General features: G+C 43.7%; 6 protein-coding genes and 2 non-coding genes across 10 annotated transcripts in view; 2 read left to right on the forward strand and 6 right to left on the reverse strand.

Moving 5' to 3' along the window:
* Positions 1 to 15,895, forward strand: part of H2AC16 (H2A clustered histone 16) — a 47,700-nt gene extending 31,805 nt beyond the window's left edge. For 2 of the 3 annotated variants that reach the window (XR_011429658.1, XM_070244349.1), the window contains 2 exons: positions 7,447 to 7,510; positions 15,544 to 15,895. Coding sequence is in view for 1 of the 3 variants with exons in the window: in XM_070244349.1 (XP_070100450.1) it covers positions 7,447 to 7,510; positions 15,544 to 15,606 (127 nt within the window). In the remaining 2 variants the exon portion in view is untranslated. Of the gene's footprint in view, positions 1 to 7,446; positions 7,511 to 7,681; positions 10,114 to 15,543 lie in introns of those variants that run through there. The other variant, XR_011429657.1, reaches the window with a different exon arrangement.
* H3C11 (H3 clustered histone 11) lies at positions 508 to 1,399 on the reverse strand. The gene is given in 1 exon segment (NM_001374452.1): positions 508 to 1,399. A coding segment is annotated over 1 exon segment (411 nt). The 5' UTR covers positions 1,372 to 1,399; the 3' UTR covers positions 508 to 960.
* Positions 2,185 to 2,552, reverse strand: H4C13 (H4 clustered histone 13). Its single transcript, XM_023624156.2, has one exon. It carries the CDS (start codon positions 2,550 to 2,552, stop codon positions 2,241 to 2,243), a length of 312 nt encoding a protein of 103 aa, XP_023479924.1. The 3' UTR covers positions 2,185 to 2,240.
* On the reverse strand, positions 11,445 to 11,855 carry H3C12 (H3 clustered histone 12). The gene is given in 1 exon segment (NM_001369186.1): positions 11,445 to 11,855. A coding segment is annotated over 1 exon segment (411 nt).
* Positions 12,905 to 13,352, reverse strand: H2AC17 (H2A clustered histone 17). Its single transcript, XM_014734287.3, has one exon. The coding sequence runs from the start codon at positions 13,350 to 13,352 to the stop codon at positions 12,960 to 12,962; it is 393 nt and encodes a 130-aa protein (XP_014589773.1). The 3' UTR covers positions 12,905 to 12,959.
* On the forward strand, positions 13,147 to 15,895 carry H2BC17 (H2B clustered histone 17). Its single transcript, XM_070244351.1, has 2 exons — positions 13,147 to 14,806; positions 15,544 to 15,895. Exon 1 carries the CDS (start codon positions 13,667 to 13,669, stop codon positions 14,045 to 14,047), a length of 381 nt encoding a protein of 126 aa, XP_070100452.1. The 5' UTR covers positions 13,147 to 13,666; the 3' UTR covers positions 14,048 to 14,806; positions 15,544 to 15,895.
* Positions 15,896 to 20,110: 4,215 nt separating this feature from the next.
* TRNAM-CAU (transfer RNA methionine (anticodon CAU)) lies at positions 20,111 to 20,182 on the reverse strand. Its single transcript has one exon. It is a non-coding gene; the product is annotated as a tRNA-Met (tRNA).
* A 380-nt stretch (positions 20,183 to 20,562) lies between these two features.
* TRNAG-GCC (transfer RNA glycine (anticodon GCC)) lies at positions 20,563 to 20,633 on the reverse strand. Its single transcript has one exon. It is a non-coding gene; the product is annotated as a tRNA-Gly (tRNA).
* Positions 20,634 to 21,233: the final 600 nt, after the last annotated feature.

The raw sequence follows: 21,233 nt of genomic DNA on the forward strand, positions 1-21,233 counted from the left end.
CCTCCTGGAGTTAGGATGAGTACCCCAAAAAGGTAAACAGCAAAATGAGGCAATGATAGCCATACATGAAAAGCAAGTGAAGAGACTTTTTAAAAAGCTGAACATTTTGGACAACATTAATAAGGACTCCAATTTGGTTAGAAAACCTAAAATTTAAGTGTGCAAACAATGAAAAACTTTAAAATGACATCTTTAATTCCGTTTTATTCTCTATTTGGAGAAAAACATCTAAAATATGAAAATCCAACTTCCTAAACTGACAGACACATTTTGAAAACACTTGGGCAAATTTTTTGTTTTTTTTTTTTAGCTAATGGGAGCTCATTTTGCAGTCGACAACCTGCAAGTCAAAGCATCCAGGCCTTTGTGGGCCCACCATGTACCGTATAATCAGACACATGCAGAGCCCAGAACAAATGCTTTATTAAACATTACAAAGCAACAAAAAAGCTACCAAATTTTTTAAACACTCATGACAATACTTGTTCTATTTCTTAGTGTCACAGAAAAGATTAAGAGATACATTTTAAGTCAAATTACAGGGATATTTTGGCAAAATTAAGCTACACTTGTCATTTGCACCATTATCCACAGTAAGTTGAACTACAACTTTCCTAAAGGCATGAGTCCCCTTCCCTTCAGTAACTTCGTGTAGCCCAGTGTTTATGAAATGGTTGTACCATTTTAAGAATGCTTATCCAGAAAACAGCTCCTCACTGCGCAGAGTATGAGCAAGGAGTTCCCATGGAATGAAGTTGTTGGGTTTACACAATACACAGCCACCTCCACAGGCTATTCTCCCAAGTAACTGAACCCACAATAACTATCCCATCAAAACACTTCGCATTTTCTTTCATATGGGGCCACTGCATGTTGTTCAGAACAGCTCCTTTTTGGTGACAACTGAGGGGCTCTGAAAAGAGCCTTTTGGTAGACATGTCAAATTAGCACTAGGAAAGCTTAAGCTCTTTCTCCGCGGATGCGGCGGGCGAGCTGGATGTCCTTGGGCATGATGGTGACGCGCTTGGCGTGGATGGCGCACAGGTTGGTGTCCTCGAAGAGCCCCACCAGGTAGGCCTCGCACGCCTCCTGCAGCGCCATCACGGCCGAGCTCTGGAAGCGCAGGTCGGTCTTGAAGTCCTGCGCGATCTCGCGCACCAGGCGCTGGAAGGGCAGCTTGCGGATCAGCAGCTCGGTGGACTTCTGGTAGCGGCGGATCTCGCGCAGGGCCACCGTGCCGGGCCGGTAGCGGTGGGGCTTCTTCACGCCGCCCGTGGCCGGCGCGCTCTTGCGGGCCGCCTTGGTGGCCAGCTGCTTGCGGGGCGCCTTGCCGCCGGTGGACTTGCGAGCTGTCTGCTTTGTGCGAGCCATAGTGAAGCAGAGCCAACTACTTAGCACTAATGAGAGTAAGAGCGAGCCGTCCCAGTATTTATAATGCCCCTCGCGTTCTGATTCGACAGCAGACTGCTGCCTCACCCTGCCCCGCCCACAGAATTGGTTCTTGGTTTAATTCAGTAAAGAAAGGAAGCATTTTCCCGCCTCGACTTCACCTAAGATAATGTGCAAAGTATCTTCCTGGCTTTTTAAAAAGCCTCTAGGATGCATCAAGATTCTCAAGAAAATGTTGTCTTCAGAATCTGAAAGTACCTTGCACTAATTTTAAACGAAAGGTTTCATGACTGGATTCTTGACAAAAAGACATAACATGAAAGGGAACTGAGAATGTTACATGAAAGCATTGAAGCGGCTTGAAATTCTAGCCACTATGAGCTACGCCAGTATTCTGAAATTTCAGAGTGCTTAGGAACCAAAGCTTACTAAAACAAGGGTTAAGCAACTTTTACCTTTAAAAAGTCATAGCATTTTAGGCAGAGGGCCGTATTGTCTTTACTCTGCCCTTGCCACTGTAGCGCGAATGTTGTCGACAGTAAATATGAGCTCGCCTGTCGCTTAATCATTGTAAAAACAGGTAGCGTATGTTTAACATTGGCTGGATAACGTCACTTTGCTAGGTGATGAAGATGCTGGAGGGGCGGGGGCTGAGGTGGGAGGCTACCGAAACGCAAGCCATGTTTTATGGACATTACTATTACAGATCATAAATTCCCGGAAAACAGCAACCCGAAGCTGTTGCCTGCTGAAAAACGGAGCACTTGAAAAATGCCTACAGCTCTTTAACAGATCTTGTGGGTGGCCCTAAGAAGGGCCTTTGAGTAGCAAAACAGTGAGTTAAGACAAATTTAGCCGCCAAAGCCGTAGAGGGTGCGCCCCTGGCGCTTGAGCGCGTAGACCACGTCCATAGCGGTGACCGTCTTGCGCTTGGCGTGCTCGGTGTAGGTGACCGCGTCCCGGATGACGTTCTCCAGGAAGACCTTGAGCACCCCGCGGGTCTCCTCGTAGATGAGGCCGGAGATGCGCTTGACGCCGCCGCGTCTGGCCAGGCGCCGGATGGCGGGCTTGGTGATGCCCTGGATGTTGTCCCGCAGCACCTTACGGTGGCGCTTGGCGCCTCCTTTGCCCAGACCCTTGCCGCCTTTACCACGACCTGACATGTCTGCAGCTGACGCAAATACAACCTTTCAAGACTCTGCAGCAGTGTTTTATATAGTGGTATGTCGGACCTGTTTGAGAACTGCCCCGAGCCAGCTATATCCGCTCAGTGAATTCACAGACCCGAAGCCCTGCCCATGTTTTCAGGAAAAATGGAAAGGGCGGTGCTTAAACTCTGGCCCAAAGACATGCCTAATTAAAAATTTCTGTCTAATTTCTCCCCCTACAGTGTTTTGCGCTTTCCCACTGCTGGAAGCCATTCCTTTGTCTGGGTCAGGCCTTGCTGTCTGTTTTGTTCCTGTCACCTCTTAGAATCGATTGCTCTAGCGCCTTGTGGCTGCTGAAATTGAGTGGCCCATCGAGAGCTGTGATTACAGGCATTTGGGAGCGTTTGTGAAACCTTCTCGTATGCAAAGTGCCTTTGTATAATCTCGATTAGCCTGAGAAGTGGCTGACTGCAATTAATGCTGCCTAATTATAGATAGCCTCAAGGTGGAGTTCCTCACCTTTCTCAACTTGACTTTTCTACACTTTTCATTACCTTTTAGTCATCCTATCGTCTAGCTTTCCCTTTCCTCTCTCGCTGCCACATTTTGGGGAGAGAACTGGGTTTTTCAAATTTTCTTCATCCGGCTTAGAAACACTTTAGGAAATTTGAAGAAGATCAGCTTTACCCACCAGTTCCTTGACGAGTCGATGAGCTAGTGAAAACGCCTTTCAGAGCTCCCTCTTCCCCCTTCCCTTCTTTGTTGAACGGGGAAATCAACACCCAGAAACCTTGTACCTTCAATTTTCAAATAAAGTGCATAAAGTAGAGATCAGGAACGACTCTGTCCCAGGAAAAGAAACTGAAAGATCGAGCGGTGGATGATTTCCATGACTCCAGCTGTTTGGAATCACCTCCCTCTGGCCCTGGTTTGTCTTCCAGGTATCAAATTCCATTTCTCCCAGGAAACTTTGCCTTCTTCCACCCACGTTCACCTTTCTCTTTTCCCCAGCAACAGTAATGTTTACCCTTTCTATTTCAAAGTGAGTGATTGATTATTTGCTCCTTAACAAATATCTAATTTTATTCTAGGAGTCAGTTTCCAAGGTCTTTATGACTACTGTATGTGCAAAACATTACATGCCCATGTTCTATTCATCTATTTTTTATTGTGTTTGCAGTCTGGCCTCTTTTTCTCCCTGGGTCATATTGGCATCTGAGTGCTTAACCTTGAAGGTGTAAACCTTGTATCAGCTGGTGGAATAATCTCAGAGATCCTCTTCCCTTGCAACTATAGAAAAACCAGGCAGCATTTTGCTTCGTGCTAGCAGCTGTTCTTGAATATGTTAAGGCCAATCTTTTCAGGACAAGGTCTTGAAACACTGAAAAAAACTTATCAGTGCTCCTTTATCTGGTGAAGGTAACATACTCTGAAAGATCTGTAATTTGGTTTGGTTGCTTTGACAGTGCTTTGCCCTGGAAAGATTGATATTCACATCTATCTTTCAAAAGTTATAACTCGTTTTGTTAAATTAGATACTTTGTTAATTCTCTTCTCCCACCTGCAGAGGAAACACATAGACTGACTCTGTGTGTTTCTTAGCTTAAAAAGAACTTAAGAATCTTCTTCCATTTAAATTAAGTACTATGAAAATGCTTCCTTTTTGTTTTTCTTAGCAAATAATAATGCTAACTGACATGAGTTGCCCAAAAAATTCTTGTCGAATAATTGGGATAAATACTTAGGATCTGATGAGGATTTTTAGGCTGCTTAATTTTAAAATGGCTTATGATGAGGATTTTTAGGCTGGTTAGTTTTAAAACTACAGATGAGATTCAGGCTCCAAGGAGTGGAATTTGTTTGCCCCTTTGTTGGGAAACATTTACATTTCTAAGGGAAACCTCTATCTGTGAAAATGCCTCCCTCTCTGTGCCAGGAAGAAGGGGGGATGGTCTTATCTCTAGAAGCTCTTAATCAATGCCAGAGGCAAGAACTTAAGTTGGTTACTGTCTGGCAACCTCTTGTAACTGCCCCCCCCCCCCCCCGCCTCCCCCAAATCCTCCTTTGTCTTTAGCCGAGGATAAAATTCAAGCGGTGACTTCTGCCATTTACTCAATCTGGTTTGATTCTTATCTAAAAGTTGTGGGACCGCCTAATGGCCAGACCATACGGGCACTGATACCATTTTAACTTTTTTACATATTCTTTGTCTTGTAAAGAGATAACTCACATACCTATGCCTTAAATTTAGCCTTACTCTCCACCCAACTTTGCAGCAGCAGCAGGAGCTCTGACTGCCCGTGGGTCCTGTCCCCACGCACCAGCTCTGCCTGCCCATGGGTCCTGTCCCCATGCTACACTATTCTCTAAATAAAAGAGCACTACTGCCAGATCTTAAGAGTCTAAGAAATCTTTCTTTCGACTCCTCGGCTCACCGACCCCGCATCAGGATCCTTTTTTCTCACTTTAGGAGAGAGATTCTTTTCCAAAAGAAATATTGATAGAGTTTTAAATTCCCCAGGATTCCTTTCCTCCTTAATTAGAAGAATAAATGGGGTGTACTTGCCTTTCCAGTGTTATGGGGGTTTCTTACTGATCCATATTTGTTTAGTTGACAATTTCTTAACGTTATTAGTTTCAAGTTTTGGGTTCAAGCCTTTTCACTATTGTTATATTTTCAATTTGATATGCTACATATTATTTCCTTGACACCTGATTTTGTTTGGTTTGTTTTGATTAAGGTTCGGAATTGGCTGGTACCTTGTGTTTTACAGCTCTTTCACCTTTCTTTCATTGTTCTTCATAAAATTAATTTGCTTACTGGTAATTAGTAGCTCTCCTAATTCTCGTTTCTCCTGTCCCCAAAACACATACACACTCATGCATAAACACACATATACTAATCCAAAACACCACTAGCCCTTTGGAGTGTTTTCCACTCCATGAACTTATCCTCTCAAATCTTCTCTTCCATTCCGTAGCGTCTCACCCTTCCACATATATTGGCCTTTTACCAGATCAGACCCTTAAATATGAGACATGGAAGGATGGAAGCATGGAAGCATCACACCTCAGAGCAGTCACCATCCCTTCTCTCATCCTTAAGCTGCCTTAAGCTTCTATGCCTCCACGTGCTATTAAGACCAGTTAAAGAAGTTTGAAGACACAGAATCCACTGTCTTCCCAGGCCTCTTCCTCTCCGTGTTACCACACCCTCTTTCCTGAAGTTCACTCTGCCATACTTGTCTCCTCATAGCTGGAAACCTGATTTGCAAAACTCTTTTATCAGAGAAACCCCTTACTTTCTCCTCAGACTCTCTCAAGACCTAAATGTGTTCTCCAAAATACACAGCTTTTCAGCCTGGCACTCCTTCCTTGTTTTATGTAATGCCCTGCCTTGTTTCCTCAATTTCTTACTACCATATGACCGATGATGGTTTTCATATTCCCTTCTAAGTTTCTCTTAATTTAACTGGTTTCCATATTTGAAATATATCAAACAATAGTTGCCAGGAACTCTGATTCTCTTTCACTCACCTCACCTTAGTAACATTTCCAGGGTTGGTTATTGAGAGAACAAGAGTCAAAATGAAGGTGAGGGTCCCTGGTGTGGGGTCCCCCACTCTTTCATCCTCCTGGCTTCAGAACAGGGACAGAGGCTAAGAACACAGTTCCTAAGCTTCTATTCTTAAAAGCAGACTGGTTGGCATAGACTAAATGTTTCTGTTCCCCAAAGTTCATATATTGAAACCTAATCCCTAATATGACGGTATTTGGAAGTGGGGCCATTGGGAGGTGCTTAGGTCATAAGCAAGGAGCCCTCATAAATGTGATTAATGCCTCTATAAAAGAGACCCCAGCAATCCATCCTCTCTTCCACCATGTGAGGACACAGCGAGAAGAAGATGGCCCCCTGTGATCCAAGAAGTGGGCTCTCAGGAGACACTGAATCTGACAGTGCCTTGATCTTGGACTTCCCACCTCCAGAACTGTGAGAAATAAATTTCTCCTGTTTATAAGCCACCCATTCTATGATATTCTGTTATAGCAGCCCAAGCAGACTAAGCCACTGGTGTTCTGAAGTCATGTTCTTTAAGAAGTACTTAGATTTGGTGCCTTTGGTTTTGGTGGTTATTTCCAGTTATTTGGAAGTAGAGTGAGAAAATGTTGTTGGAGATCCTGCACAGGTGTGTTCAGGAATAAACTGAATGACAGTGGCAAGGTTGACTGAGCCTTGGGTTCAAGTCTTGTTTTTGCCATTTACTTGTTTCTTGACCTTCGAAGAAAGAGTATTTCTTATTATGCATCCATTATATTTTATTTATTCATTCTCTTGAATTATGTCTATCTTCCTGCTATCACAAATAGCACTTTAATGAATATTCTTGGTTTGTCCTCTTATGGGTCTATAGGAGAGTTTCCTTGGGGCATCATCCTGGGTGCACCCAGTTGTACTAAGTAAGTTAGCCAGTTCTTCAAAATATCTCATGCAAAACCATCATCAGTAAACCAACACATGAAAGTAAGTTCTACCTCCCATACCCACACTTGGTTATACTATACCCAGCTTTCTGATTTTGCCAATCTGATGGGTGTTAATCATTGTTGTTTTACTTTGCGTTTATCTGAGTACAAGTGGAGTTAAAAATTTTTCATATAATTATTAACCATTCACGTATCTTCATTTAAAACCTGAGATTTTTTCTTCAAGATAAGAGATAAATACACTCAAGGCATATTTCTTTACACAGAACTATCATTCCTATAAACCCTCTTCCAGGCCACTAATGTAGGTAAAAAAAATTAATGTAGCTTCTACCAGTTCCTATACTATTTCTAATCTTGTCCATATCAGAAACCTTATTATCATTGGCAAAGATATATAAAATATCCATTTTTTACATTTCAGAACCTCTTTCATAACGAGAACCACATCAGTGGGAAAGACTTTTGGCTGCAGATCCCATTGCAGAGTGAGTATCATCCAAGCTTCATTTATAATGAATTCTTCATGACTTTGCTTGCTTTCCTGTTTATGTCCTCTCAGAGCTTCAAGCTTTCTGGAGGGGTGTTTGGGGGAGAGCAGTTCTGAAAGCATTTTTTCTCATCTAATTGTGTCAACATCTTTCCTGCCTGCTAAGCAGAGATCGTTCCTGTGTTCCAAATAGTGTCCAGAATTGGAAGAGACCATGGAGAAATTTCAACTTGTGAGACAGAAACTAACAGATATCATCAAAGAAATAGGATTGGCCATCAGCAGAAGTCACATCAGTAAAATGACTTGCTTATGTGTTACTGATCAAATTGGATTGTTTCTAAAATCTCAATCAATGACAACAGTGACTCCTCAATCTAATCTTATCAGAGGATTTGGTTGTATTTCCCCAGTTCTATGAGAAGTGCACCAAACTAAGATTCCGAGATGAAATTAGGTTCAATGAGTACGTATTGTGTAACTAATATGTTCTCTGGGGCACTGAGCTAGACACTTTCTTGTATTACTGCACTTAACCTTGCTAGCAAGTCTCAAGGAAATAAAGCATTCATTTCATAGTTAAGGAAAATGGCATCTAACATAACCTGTAATCTAATTGATTGTTAACCTATATTGGTGTGGGGTCTGGAAAAAGGAGAGTCACAGAATAATGATGTGTAATGGTTTGTTTAACAAGTATATCTGACCGTTAGAAATGGTACCTCTGACAAGTAGAAGTTTTCCATAAAGAAGGGCTGGCTCCTGAGAGAGAGCAGGAAGGATTCAGCTGTAGTCTCTAGCCCAGGCTGCATTAATGCCATCCTTCCCAAGCCAAGAACTCCTCTTTGTGAAATAGCTGGGCCTTAATTAGGGTTTCCCAGTTGCAACTTACTTCACAATTTTCTTTTAATAATCAAATTTGACAATAAATGTAAAAAAGCTTTATAAAGTGAAGGACATACAAATTTTAATTGTTAGCTATTCTGCTGGGAAATGGCAAATTTTTTAAAAAAAATATTGAATGGTGATTTGTAAGTCAACGTCTGGTCACGTGGAATCTGATTCCTTGGAGTCTTACTCTTTGCTAGGTGAACTAAAAGAAAAAAAAGTGAGATTTTTTTTTCCCCTCCAAAGTTGATAGCTAGAAGTGATCATACCAGGTACATACCTGCAACACAGCCCTACCTGAACAGCCAATAGATTTCATCCTCTTTCTAGATCCTTAGCAGTCCTAAGCTGGTCTCCAGCCTCTCTGGACAGCAGGAAAAGAGAATCCTGCTACTTCGTGAGCAATGACTAAGGCAAGTTCCTGTGAGTCCAGCCTTCCCTGTGGGGAGGTGCAGCACTGCGGGATGTGGCCGTCTCACCCAGACCAGTGGAGTCTATCTGCTGTCTCCTAACTATTCTTGTCTTTTCTATGGCATCCTTTATTTATTGTTGTGTAATGAATTACCCAAGAACTTAGCAGCTTAAAACAATAAATATATTATCTCACACAGTTTCTGAAGGTCAGGAATGAGAAAGTGATTAGCTGGATGGGCCTGCTTCAGGGTCTCTCAAGAAGTGGAGTGAAGCTGTCAGCAGGGGCTGTGGTGACCCAAGGTTTGACTGGGGCCAGAGATGGCTCTCTCACGTGGGCTGTTGGTAGTTCCTCAGTGCCTGTTGGAAAAGGCATCAGATTCTCATCACGCAGCCCTCTCCACAGGGCTGCCTGAGTGTCCTCCCAACATGGCAGCCAGGCTTGCTCAGAGCAAGTCACCTGAGAGAGCGCAAGTGGGGAGCGCAGTACCCCTTATGACCTCGTCTCTGCAGTAGCTCACCATCCTTTTGACGTCATGCCATTTGCTTTATTCTGTTCACTAGAAGCCAGTCTCTAAATACAGCCCACTCTCAAGGGGAGAGGAATTAGGCCCCACTTTTTTGAAGGGAAGATTATCAAAGACTTTTTGATCATTTCCAAAAACCATCTTATATATGCCCAAACTTAGGCTTCAAATAGAACATGTCCTTACAGAGTCATAGTACACTCCTGAGATCTGAAGTTCGGATCTCAAAAGCCTCACAAAACCCAGCAGATGTCCTTGCTGAGGAGTTGGAAGACAACAGCTTAACTTCTGCTGTCCACTTAAAGGAAAACAGGGCTTTCTGCCTCTGGCCAGCTTGGTTTTTTTTAAACTAATTCTTCTTTATTTTCCTACAACCATTGAAGGCTTATCCAGATCTCCTCCTTCCCTTTTAGGATTTGTTGAGAGAATCCCAAACTGAGATCTACCGTCTTTGTCCCCTAATACTTGGACACTTTGGCAAAAACATACTTCTAGAGCTACTGAGGGAGTAATATACGTCCTGTCTAAACTCCAGGAGCTACTGTCAGGTTCACATACAAAAAAGATGTGAGAATACTTTGGAAACTGTAAAGCTTTACATAGTTGTCATTGATATTTTATCTACTTACCGTGGGAATCAAAATAGTGGCGACAAAAACTATCTGGATGAAATGTCTAATGCAGGAGGTGGGAAGTGCTCAGCAACTCCCTGAGGCTGCCTGGGAGCTACCTTGTGTCTAAAAGGTAGAAAATTAACAATACATTCATTCAACTAGAATATAGTGTCAGGCTTTTTCTATTCTAGATATACAACAGTGAACAGAACAAAAAATCTTTAGCCTTATGACATGTACAGTCTATTGGGAGAGAAAATGGGGCAAAACTTATTTGACTTAAAACATAGGTTCACACAGAGTTGGAGGGAACACTCTCCCGGAGCTAGTATTGCAAACGTGAGCATCGTCATGTAAGGGATATGAGTCATAGGGGTGCTCTCAGGTGGGATAGTGGGTGTCACTACCCCAAATGGTCTCACTGTGGCTTCTACCTCAGGGAAGTCACCAGTATGTCAAATGATTGGCTTCCAGGGCTCAGCATCCAGATGTTGATGGCATGGTGCCTGTGGATGACTCCTCACGCACACATCTGCATTACAGGCTCCTGGAAGCTGGGAAACAAAAAAGAGGGCTAATTTGCTAATTTTATGTCACAATCTTAGAATGGTTGTGAAGGAGAGTAGACATTTCATTGCTTTATGCTATAGAGTTACCAGGTGTTACTGCTAAACAACGAGGAACTCAATTCTCAGAACAAAAACGCTCAGTCTGAACACTAGCCTGTTTTCTTGGTAAAGAGCTAGTTTCAGCCAAATTCTAGGTTTTTGTTTTTATTGGAGTTGTATAAAAGAAACTGAGTATCAGTAAGAGAATGGGAGGTCTGCCCATACTGCTAGATAGTAGGCAAAAACCCAACATTGTCCAACTTAACCTAGAAGAAACCCGTCCATTTCAAATCAGTTTACTTTTACAGAACGATCCAACATGCAAGGTGCTTTTCCACGTGGTGTGGATACATCGGAGAACAAACTTAACCAGAAATTTTCTCCCAGATTGTTTATACCCGCGGTGGGGGAGGGAGGGAGGGAGGGAGGGAGGGAGGTGCCAATTGTCTATTGCTGTGAACCCTATTTTACTTGATTGGCATTGGCAAAGTTCCTTTCCTGTTAACTGATTCCCTTTAATTCTTTACATGTGGATTATTTGAGTCAAAGCGGTCGCAAGGGTCCAACTGACGACCGTGCAGAGACACTGTTGCATTTAAAGGGTGACTGCTGTTACCTTGCTTAAGAAGCTAATTCTACAGCACATACGGTCTTAGCAGTCACATTTATGGAACATATTTTGCACATGGGAAAATAAGATGCCCTAGTTATTGGAGAAAACTCCGTTCTTTCTTCGGAATTTTCCTCAACACTTCCCCGAGCTTACATTTTAAATACCCAAACGAGTAGTGCAGCAGCAATTTTGAATGAAAATGGAAGTGGCTCTGAAAAGAGCCTTTAGGGAAAAGACAAATGCTCACCCCACAAAGCTTAGGAAGGACAGTCTAGGCCCTCTCCCCGCGGATGCGGCGCGCAAGCTGGATGTCCTTGGGCATGATGGTGACGCGCTTGGCGTGGATGGCGCACAGGTTGGTGTCCTCGAAGAGCCCCACCACGTAGGCCTCGCACGCCTCCTGCAGCGCCATCACGGCCGAGCTCTGGAAGCGCAGGTCGGTCTTGAAGTCCTGCGCGATCTCGCGCACCAGGCGCTGGAAGGGCAGCTTGCGGATCAGCAGCTCGGTGGACTTCTGGTAGCGGCGGATCTCGCGCAGGGCCACCGTGCCGGGCCGGTAGCGGTGGGGCTTCTTCACGCCGCCCGTGGCCGGCGCGCTCTTGCGGGCCGCCTTGGTGGCCAGCTGCTTGCGGGGCGCCTTGCCGCCGGTGGACTTGCGAGCTGTCTGCTTCGTACGAGCCATAGCTAGAGAACTTATGCTGCAGAAACGAGCAACTGGAGAATTGATGCCGAACCAGGCTTTATACTGATGATCCGATCCTGATTGGTCAGAATGGTTGCAGGCGTAACCTGATTGGTTCTTAATCTAATCTTCATTTGGTTCTTACCACCGCGGAAAAGGTTTTGTTTTCCATGCTGTACTCCATCGTGTCTGAGTTTACTGTTTTCGAGCAAAATGTTAAGATTCCACCAGTGAAAAGGGAATCTGACCTGGAATTTGTGGAAGTCAGCGCCTAAACTGTCCTTTAAGAAATGCAGTTTCATTGGAGCTTTTTTCCCTTTTCAAAGTGGAAAAGATTTACAGCAGAATATCTTCGTTAGTCTCTCTAAAAAGTAGTACCGTTTCGTAACCGCACCATTAAGTTCTGCTTTTAATAACTGTACCAAGACCTAGAACAAAGAAAATTCTCAAATAGCCTCTGGCACACCGGCCCCCTGGAACATCAGAACTTTAGTTTGCCCAGCACGGTGTGGGGAACGGGGAGCTTGATACGTCCGTGACTAAATACCAGTGAGTGGTTATGGCATCTTCATTAACTGATTTTGATGCAATCAAACAGCTGATTGGACTATTAAATATGTAAATTGTGTACTTAATTTAGTCAGCAGGTATGGAGTGGTGATAGATTTATATTGATTAGTGTTAGAGCTTTTCCTGTAAATAGGGGTAGCACTGAAAAGAGCGTTGGAATTTAAGACGGTTGTAGTTGACCAATGGACTTTCAAGTTCTGCCAGTGATAGACTCAGAAAGAAAACCAAAAAAATTGGCATAATATTTAACTATTTGCTGAAGCAAACCACTAGAAATCTGCTTTTTAACTACCCAGAACGGTGTATTCCTCGGGAGGGGACAACAAAAGTGAGGGTTTCATGGCCTTATGATTGAACGAACTACAAACTGAATGATCTTTACCCTTCTTGAGTTAACTTGGTCAAACCAAAAGAGATTAGATACTTAATGTTTTAAAAACTTAGGTAGAACAAAGTGCTCAGTTCTTCCACAGAAATGGTGTGTGGCTCTGAAAAGAGCCTTTTGTCTTAGAAACTTAAGTATGAATGCAGACTTTACTTGCCCTTGGCTTTGTGATGACTCTCGGTCTTCTTGGGCAGCAGCACGGCCTGGATGTTGGGCAGCACACCACCCTGCGCGATGGTCACTTTGCCCAGCAGCTTGTTGAGCTCCTCGTCGTTGCGGATGGCCAGCTGCAGGTGGCGCGGGATGATGCGCGTCTTCTTGTTGTCGCGGGCCGCGTTGCCCGCCAGCTCCAGGATCTCGGCCGTCAGGTACTCCAGCACCGCCGCCAGGTACACCGGCGCGCCGGCCCCGACCCGCTCGGCGTAGTTGCCCTTGCGGAGCAGGCGGTGCACTCGGCCCACGGGGAACTGCAGCCCGGCCCGAGAAGAGCGGGTCTTGGCCTTGGCGCGAGCTTTGCCGCCCTGCTTGCCTCGTCCAGACATAATGGAATATCTGTGATCTACCCCAGAGGTGACTAAATAGAAAGTAGAAAGATGCACACTTTATAGCTGCAGCTCGGCGCGAAAAAGAAGCTGCTTCATTGGCTAAAGCTGAAGTTCTATTTTAAGCAATACAAATACAGTTCCTTGAATGCGTGTTCTGATTGGACAATATTGACGTGGACGTCATCCCTGGTATCTGCCAATCAGACGTAGGACTTTGCTATATCTCATTTACATATGCAGTTGTAAATAAAAACGTCAGGACCCACCTGGCGCACATTCTTTGTTTCTAGAGGACTTAACTCATTTCTATTATGCCGGAGCCAGCTAAATCCGCTCCTGCCCCGAAGAAGGGCTCCAAGAAGGCGGTGACCAAGGCGCAGAAGAAGGATGGCAAGAAGCGCAAGCGCAGCCGCAAGGAGAGCTACTCCATCTACGTGTACAAGGTGCTGAAGCAGGTCCACCCCGACACCGGCATCTCGTCCAAGGCCATGGGCATCATGAACTCGTTCGTCAACGACATCTTCGAGCGCATCGCGGGCGAGGCGTCGCGCCTGGCGCATTACAACAAGCGCTCGACCATCACCTCCAGGGAGATCCAGACGGCCGTGCGCCTGCTGCTGCCCGGGGAGCTGGCCAAGCACGCTGTGTCGGAGGGTACCAAGGCCGTCACCAAGTACACCAGCTCCAAGTGAGCCTGCCGGCAGCTACCCACAACTACCCACAACCCAAAGGCTCTTTTCAGAGCCACCCACACTTTCAGAGAAATAGCTGGTGCATTTTGTCTGTAGTCTACTTTCTCTTAGAAGGGTTGGGGGCTGGTTTGGGAGCAGAAGAAAACTGGAAAGGAGGGTAAAATGTTAAAAAGCCCGCCACGCGCGTTTTGGCTAAACATTTAGGCGCAGTGGGATGCAAATGTCACTGCTCCTTTGACGCCCTTTGAAAAAGAATTTCAATTTTGTCCTACGATAGCAAAACTTTCGCTTTTGCCTACACTGTATCAATGCAAGTTGACGTACCAGTTCCTGATTGGGCAGCGGTACTATTTGAAAAGCCCGCCATGGGCTGCCATTTGCCACATAGTCTGTTGTCGGGTTGTGCTGTTCTGAGAGGTTCTCTGGAAAGTAAAACTATGACTTCGTTATCCGCGGGAGTGCACCAGACTCCGGAGCCAGAGTCATAAACTGAAAATTAACATTCTGTCTTCTGCAGTCGGATACTGAGCGAAGTTAACTTGTGTGTGCCCATTTCCCACACACCACCGAATAGTCACTAACATCAACCCTGCGTACCCTACGGAGATATTAGGGTGAATTGAAATTATTTATGTCAAAGAGCAGCGGGAACATTAAAGGTCGAGGAAGCTCCTTAAGCATAAAATATTTGACAAGGAATCCAGCAACTTGGAAAAGCCGCGTTCTCCCAATGTTTAATCAGAATGCCTTGGCTGGGAGGTATGCCTGGCCTCATCGGTGAAGGGGCAGGAGGGCAGTTTTCAGGATGAGATTTGAGAGTTCACGGTTAGGAATCCTGCGACAGAAATCAGAGAACCCAGTGTTTAAAGAAAAGCAGAAAAAAACCACAGAGACAGAAAATGGTCTAAAAGCGTGGGCTAGCTAGCAATTCCAGGGAGTGCAGACTTCCAAAGCACTGTGGAAAGAGGAAAGTCCTTCAATTTCCCCCTCCCCTGCATCTTTCAATAGTGCCTAAATTCTCCTTTCTTGCATTTCAAAGCGTTAACATCCTCTGCCACCCTGTCATCCCCTCCCTTGAGCAAGTGATTGGTATTGTAAATCTATTTTTTCATTAACACAAAATAACAAGCCCTCCACCCGCATCCCTACTCCAGGCTTCAAAATTATCCCTTAATTTTCCCTGTATTTCTCTATTGTCACTTTCCTTTAAGCTGTGGGAATGGATTCAATCTCAGACGAACAGTCTTGTTCCTGTCGCAGGCAACAAACCTCCCCGAAGTCATGCCAACAGGTCAGGGGCTTTGTCATTCACTTCCCTAGAATGGAGTTCTCTTTCCCCTGTCCCTGCGCCAGTCATTAAGGCTTGGGGGTTGACAACAGAGCCTACCGACAGCTACCCAACTTGGTGGAGAGCAGTCCCCTAATTTCATCGTGTTCCTGCACTCGTCGGCATCATACTCATCTCCTCCTTTTGTTCTTTGCTCTCTTTCTGACAGATTTTTTTCCCTCCGTCCTTGAGAGATCATGAGAGATCATTACACTCAGTGTGGACGGCATAGAACTATTGCCCTCTTCTGCCATCTTGTGGCAAAAAGGCAGAAGCACAGGTCCAAGGCGCTGTGTTTTCCAGATCCAATCGAAACGCTTCCTTCCTAACAGCAACTTTCCGCTGACAATCAGTGAGTTGGGGTAGGTGAGAGTTGCCATTTCTGTCTCCCTTCAACCACTGGAGTTCATTTTCTCCAAGACTGACTCGTGGGCATGAGAGGGGGTGAGAGAGGGTGAAAGCCGTGTTGAGTTTTGTGGTTTGGTCAGAGCTGTCCAAATAAAAAAAATCAAAAACCAAAATACTGTGCACACTAAAATAAATTAAAAATGATAGGGTTATGTGCTCTCTAGTTCTGGTCCTCAAAGTAGTAAACGCTTGAACGTTTCCTGTAAACCTAAACACCTGACAAAACAATGATACCCGTAATGTTTGCTGGGCTGCTCTTTGAAGATATGTCAGGGCTTATAATTATGAGGTGACTAACTTGCAATTTTTCCACCATAAACAGGCCAATGTAAACTTGGTAACCTTGGTCATTTTGCAGGTTCCCTCCCCCTTAAATACGTGTGTGTTTGCCCGTGTGTGTGTGTGTGTGTGTGTGTGTGTGTGTGTTTTTTCCCCAAAGTCTAATGCTCTGCCCTCTTTGAAGGGAGACTTTTCCTTTCCTTTCCAAATGTTTCTGTTCTTAGTCCTCCTTTGACAGTGTCTACTGCTTAGCCAAGTCCAAACGTCTATTAAAATGCATGTATTAGTTTGCTGGGGCCGCGACAACAAAATACTACACACCAGGTGGCTTGAACAACAGAAATTTATTTTCTCCCAGTTCTGGAGGCCAGGAGTCCAAGAACAAGGTGTTGGCAGGACTGGTTTCCCCTGAGGCCTGTCTCCTTGGCTGGCAGCTGGCTGTCCTGCTGTGTCCTCACATGGTCTTTTGTCTGCGCATCGGCAGTTCTAGTGGATTAGCATCCCACCCTTATGACCTAATTTAACCTTAATTACCTCTTCAAAGGCCTTATTTCCAAATACTGTCACATTGGGGTTAGGGCTCAAACATAAATTTGAGGGGAACACAGTTCAACACTTAAGGCCACTCTCCATGCTTTGATCTCAACCTTCTATTCCAAATTGTCTTTCATAAAATGTCTACATTTAAGTTAAACTGGGGCTAAAGAGATAGTTGTGATATTCCCTAAACTGGTGGTTAAGTCAAATGCTCACAAGGGCCCAGCAGACAAGAGCAAAACTGGCTGGATATTAGAATCCATGCCTCATCTCCACAAAGGAGCTCTTTGCTATTTTTCTTGAAGCACACAGACTTTCGACACTGTATTTCATTTTCCCCATTTTAATAGCATAGTTTCCTATCTTGATACTGCTGTAAGAACAACCAGAGGCCAAGGATGTTGATAAATGCCAGCTAACACGTGGGAACTGAGAAATACGAAGCCCGTGCAACGCGATTTCTCTTGACTGTTGCCTTGTGGGGCTGCAGGCCCAGGGACAGTGAGTCTTTCAGTTTTCCAAGAGGATATGCATTTTAATAAGGAATATTCTAAATTTTCAATATGGGTGATGAATAAAAAATATGTAACATGGTGCAGAGTAAACCAAAAATGTCTGCAAGCTTCATCAAACCGTTAATCTCACAGCTGGAGATCTCTGGACATTAACAGGGATTTCGGTGCCCATGACAAGCTGCCCAGTATACTTTCCCTGCCACCACAGCCCAGGTCCAATGCCCAGATGTCCGCAGCTTCCTAACTCCTCAGCTGAAAAGTATCTGTTCCTCACTGGGCAGCTCTGGGCAGAGCACGGGCTCACGCACACAGCAGACATTCAAGAGCTACTTTCTGCAAGTTAAGTAAATGGATAAAGAAGTGAGCTAAAAAAAATTAAAATTCTTCAAGCTCACCACCAGTAATGAGGTAAAAATGGTGAAAGGTGTTTCGCGTTGTTTATTGTGGATGAATACTTATCTGAATAAATAAACCTATTCTTTTCTAATTATGCTACATTTGTCTTATTGTAATATGTTCTCCTCTACCTACTTTTCTTTGGTCCTGTCTCAAAATTCCCTCCCTTTTCTTTAGTGTTCCTGCCCATCTCTTCTGAACAAAATGAGTAAGAGGAAAGAGGAAGGTAGAGGCCACAAGGATCTTAAACTGAAGCTCCGCCTCTTCCCTGCCTAGTATCCCTGCCTGCCGCAAATGATCTACCCTTGTTCCCTGAACCCAGCTTCTCTTCCTCCCTTTTTAGCCCCTTATGTCTATTTAAATGAAGCATATGCTCTCAAATTCTACTCTCGAATTCTGTTTAAATCAGCTATCTATCTAGTGAGTCATTGATTTTATTTAATTTTTTTTATTTTACCTCCACACATATGGGTGAAGTAGGAAGAATCAATTGTCTTCTTCTGATTTAACAAAGAAATATCACAAAGATAATGATCTTGAGGCAAAAAGGAGATGCCAATTAGCATCTTATTACTAGGGCAATATATTTTTAAAGAGAAAAACAATCACGTACAGACAGAATTTAAATGTTACTTCCATAGGTCATAGTAACAATCTCTGAAGTTGATGTCTTTGAAAATCCTTCATCAGAAACATCAGTGGCCAGGTCCGTTTTATGAAGCCCTACAGGATCTGTTCCTCTGCAGCTGCAAGGAAGGGGTTGTCTGATCTTCCTGGTCCCTTGTTCCTCAACTAAAAGTGATCTTAGAAGTCTCTTCTAGCAGAAATAATCTGGTGGTAAACATAAATCAATCTCATGAGGGTTATTTGTTAACTGTCGCTAGCAAATGTAACATATGGCGAGCTTCGTTTCAATCTTGGGAAAAAGCAGTGCTATATACAGAGAGTGTGCTTTGAGGCCCCACGGTCTCTGGTTCTTTTCAAAATGACTATCTTAATACAGGTGTTCTCTTTTCATTTTTATGCTTGTTAATAAGAAACTCTTCTTAGAGAGCAGAATTAGTGCCTTGTAGAAGATTAGGAGGTAAATAATTTACCTCTTTGAGAAGATGCTCAATCTATTTTTACATTATCCAAGAACAAACTGAAAATCCATTTCTTAAAAAGAACCCAGGAGAAAATAGCGAATAATATTTCATCATTCTTGGCAATTTTTTTCTTTTAGATTAATCACATGTGCCTCTGGTGATCTGTGAGAGTAGAAAGCTTCTCACTGAGAATAGTGTTTTAAAATTCATTTCAGGTGGGAATTATATGGGCATATTATGTAGGCAAAGTGAAAATGGAATGGGGTCTCACCTAGCACCTAAACTGAATAGTGTGGTTCTTTACTGTGATGGGAATTTCATGTGACAAAACAATTAAATACAGTCAATAAAAGAACTTTAATGACAGGATTTCTAAAACCTGTATTGCCAAGTTGATAAAGACGTTGCCTCCATTTTGTAACCGACTGAAAATCAAATATAGCCCTTTGACCTCCCATTCTAGACACCTGTGTAAACATTAGGTATGCTTGTATGTAATCTGTCATAAATTAACACACAGAAATAGACTTAATATCAACAGCATTGTAAAGGAAAGCCTTTGATGTGGATATTCATAAAATAAATGTTTTTGAACATAAACATTGTGTTATTTAAATGAAAGCATTCATGCTAGGTGTTCCTAGCCTCTTTGCAAATGAAAATTAGTCATTAAAAAAAAATGAAATGGGAGAGATGCACATCAAATTCATGAGATTTGCCCTGAGAAAGGGGATATTAGGAGTGGGGAAGCAGTTGAAGAGTACTTCAGTTTTATGTGGGTTTATTTTTTCTTTAAATATAAGAGAGATTTGTAGCAAATATGCCATAATGTTAAATAGTAGATCAATTCTGTGTGGTCATTTTTGTACTCTTCTGTAATTTTTTAAAAGGTAGAAGAAGAAGGTGAAAAATAATGTCAAAATTGGTGTTTGGTGTATTAGAAATTGCAACTTTTAACATATTTACCAAATCACCAGCGCCTAACATGAGCCACACTGTGTTCTGGATACTATAGCAACCACAGTGGCAAAACAGACAAAAATCTCTGCTCTTGTGAATTTATGTCCCATGGGGGAGAAAATACTAAATGGATAAATAAAATATACTGTATACTACATAGTGATAAGTGCTAAGGAGGAAAACGGAACAAAAAGGGAGGGATTGTTGGGAGAGTCGTTAAATACTCCCAACTCCCTATAACTGAGTCTCTAAAACTGAAATTAGTGATATACGGTTCTTTTGAACTCTAAATGTGCATTCTTGTTTACAGTATGGGAGCAGGCAAAAATGGAGACCTTGCAGCTGATGAGTTATTATTAATTCTCTGCTTTCTGAGACGGAGCACTTGACATTTCTTAATTAAAAACTTTCCGATTTGTGAATTATTTTGACCACAAGCCATCCGTGGGCTGAATATACTTGCCCTGCGGTTGCCCAAGGTCTTTTTAGGTACAGAGTTGGGACGATTACATTTTAAATACTTCCAATATATTCCAGGGGGAAAACAAACAACTAGCAGAGGATGGTTTCGATCCATCGACCTCTGGGTTATGGGCCCAGCACGCTTCCGCTGCGCCACTCTGCTAGACACGCGACAGTGGCTTTGAAGTAAGTCTTTTATTCTATGTTCCTTTAAAGGTTGCTGCTTCCATATGTGAAAAAATGATTTTTTTTTAATTCAGACGTCATTCATTGGTTATACTCATGTTTCAAACAGGTAGATAAATCCAGAGTACATTGACTTCAAATATTCTGAAAGCAAAATTTCGACCATCCTATTAGGAAAACAGCCCGTCGCCAACCTGTCCTTTTCACCTGGCAGAATCGAGCCAGGTCTTATTGTCACAGAACGTAAGATTAGGTCAAAATTCAAATGTAAAAAGTATTCGTCTTCTAAACTGGAGCCTTTCCAAGATGATTGGGAGAATTAGGGAAAAAAAAAAAAAAAAGTCTCAAACACACCGCTGCATTGGCCGGGAATCGAACCCGGGCCTCCCGCGTGGCAGGCGAGAATTCTACCACTGAACCACCAATGCTCGGCGAGGGGACCTCCCTGCTAAGAATGGAAATGTTTTCTCCTTCTTATTTTTATCGAAATATTCATATTTCCTTTACAAAAAGATGCTTCCTTTTTCGCTCTTATTCACTAGAACCTCATAATGCTCCTTCTTCGTTTCTTCTCAGGAAAATCCCCCTTTCACTGCAAGTTCGGAGCGTCCCCCGCGACAGGGTCGACCGGCCCTGGCGTGGGCGGCCAGTCCCTGGCGCGTCTCAGCGGCGCCCTCGGACCACTCCGGCGACACTAGCCCCTCGGCCCCGCAACTAGCGAGGCATCTAGCACCCTCGGCATCTTTTCCGCCGCCGCTCGAGGGCCCTGGGTATCTAACTGCGGAGTGCTCTGAGGCTCCGGACTTTTCAGCATCCCCGGAAGCCTTGGATGCCTAATTCCCTAGTTTGCTCGGGAGGCGGGGAATATTTTGTGTTTTTGAGGAGGCTCCACGCCCGGGCAGCTCCTGAAAGGAAGAAGAGTAGAAGAAACGGGGAACAAGGGCGGGACAGAAAGAAGAAAAGGAAGAGGAGGATCGAAGAGGAAGAGACCCGAGGAGAGGAAGAAGGAGGGGAAAGGGGGAGCAAAG

The sequence above is a fragment of the Equus caballus genome, chromosome 20, assembly GCF_041296265.1.
Source record: "Equus caballus isolate H_3958 breed thoroughbred chromosome 20, TB-T2T, whole genome shotgun sequence".
NCBI lineage: Eukaryota > Metazoa > Chordata > Mammalia > Perissodactyla > Equidae > Equus > Equus caballus.

Coding starts and splice junctions, on each gene's coding strand:
- H2AC17 (XM_014734287.3), bottom strand. CDS start 13,352: ATGTCTGGACGAGGCAAGCAGGGCGGCAAAGCTCGCGCCAAGGCCAAG.
- H2BC17 (XM_070244351.1), top strand. CDS start 13,667: ATGCCGGAGCCAGCTAAATCCGCTCCTGCCCCGAAGAAGGGCTCCAAG.
- H4C13 (XM_023624156.2), bottom strand. CDS start 2,552: ATGTCAGGTCGTGGTAAAGGCGGCAAGGGTCTGGGCAAAGGAGGCGCC.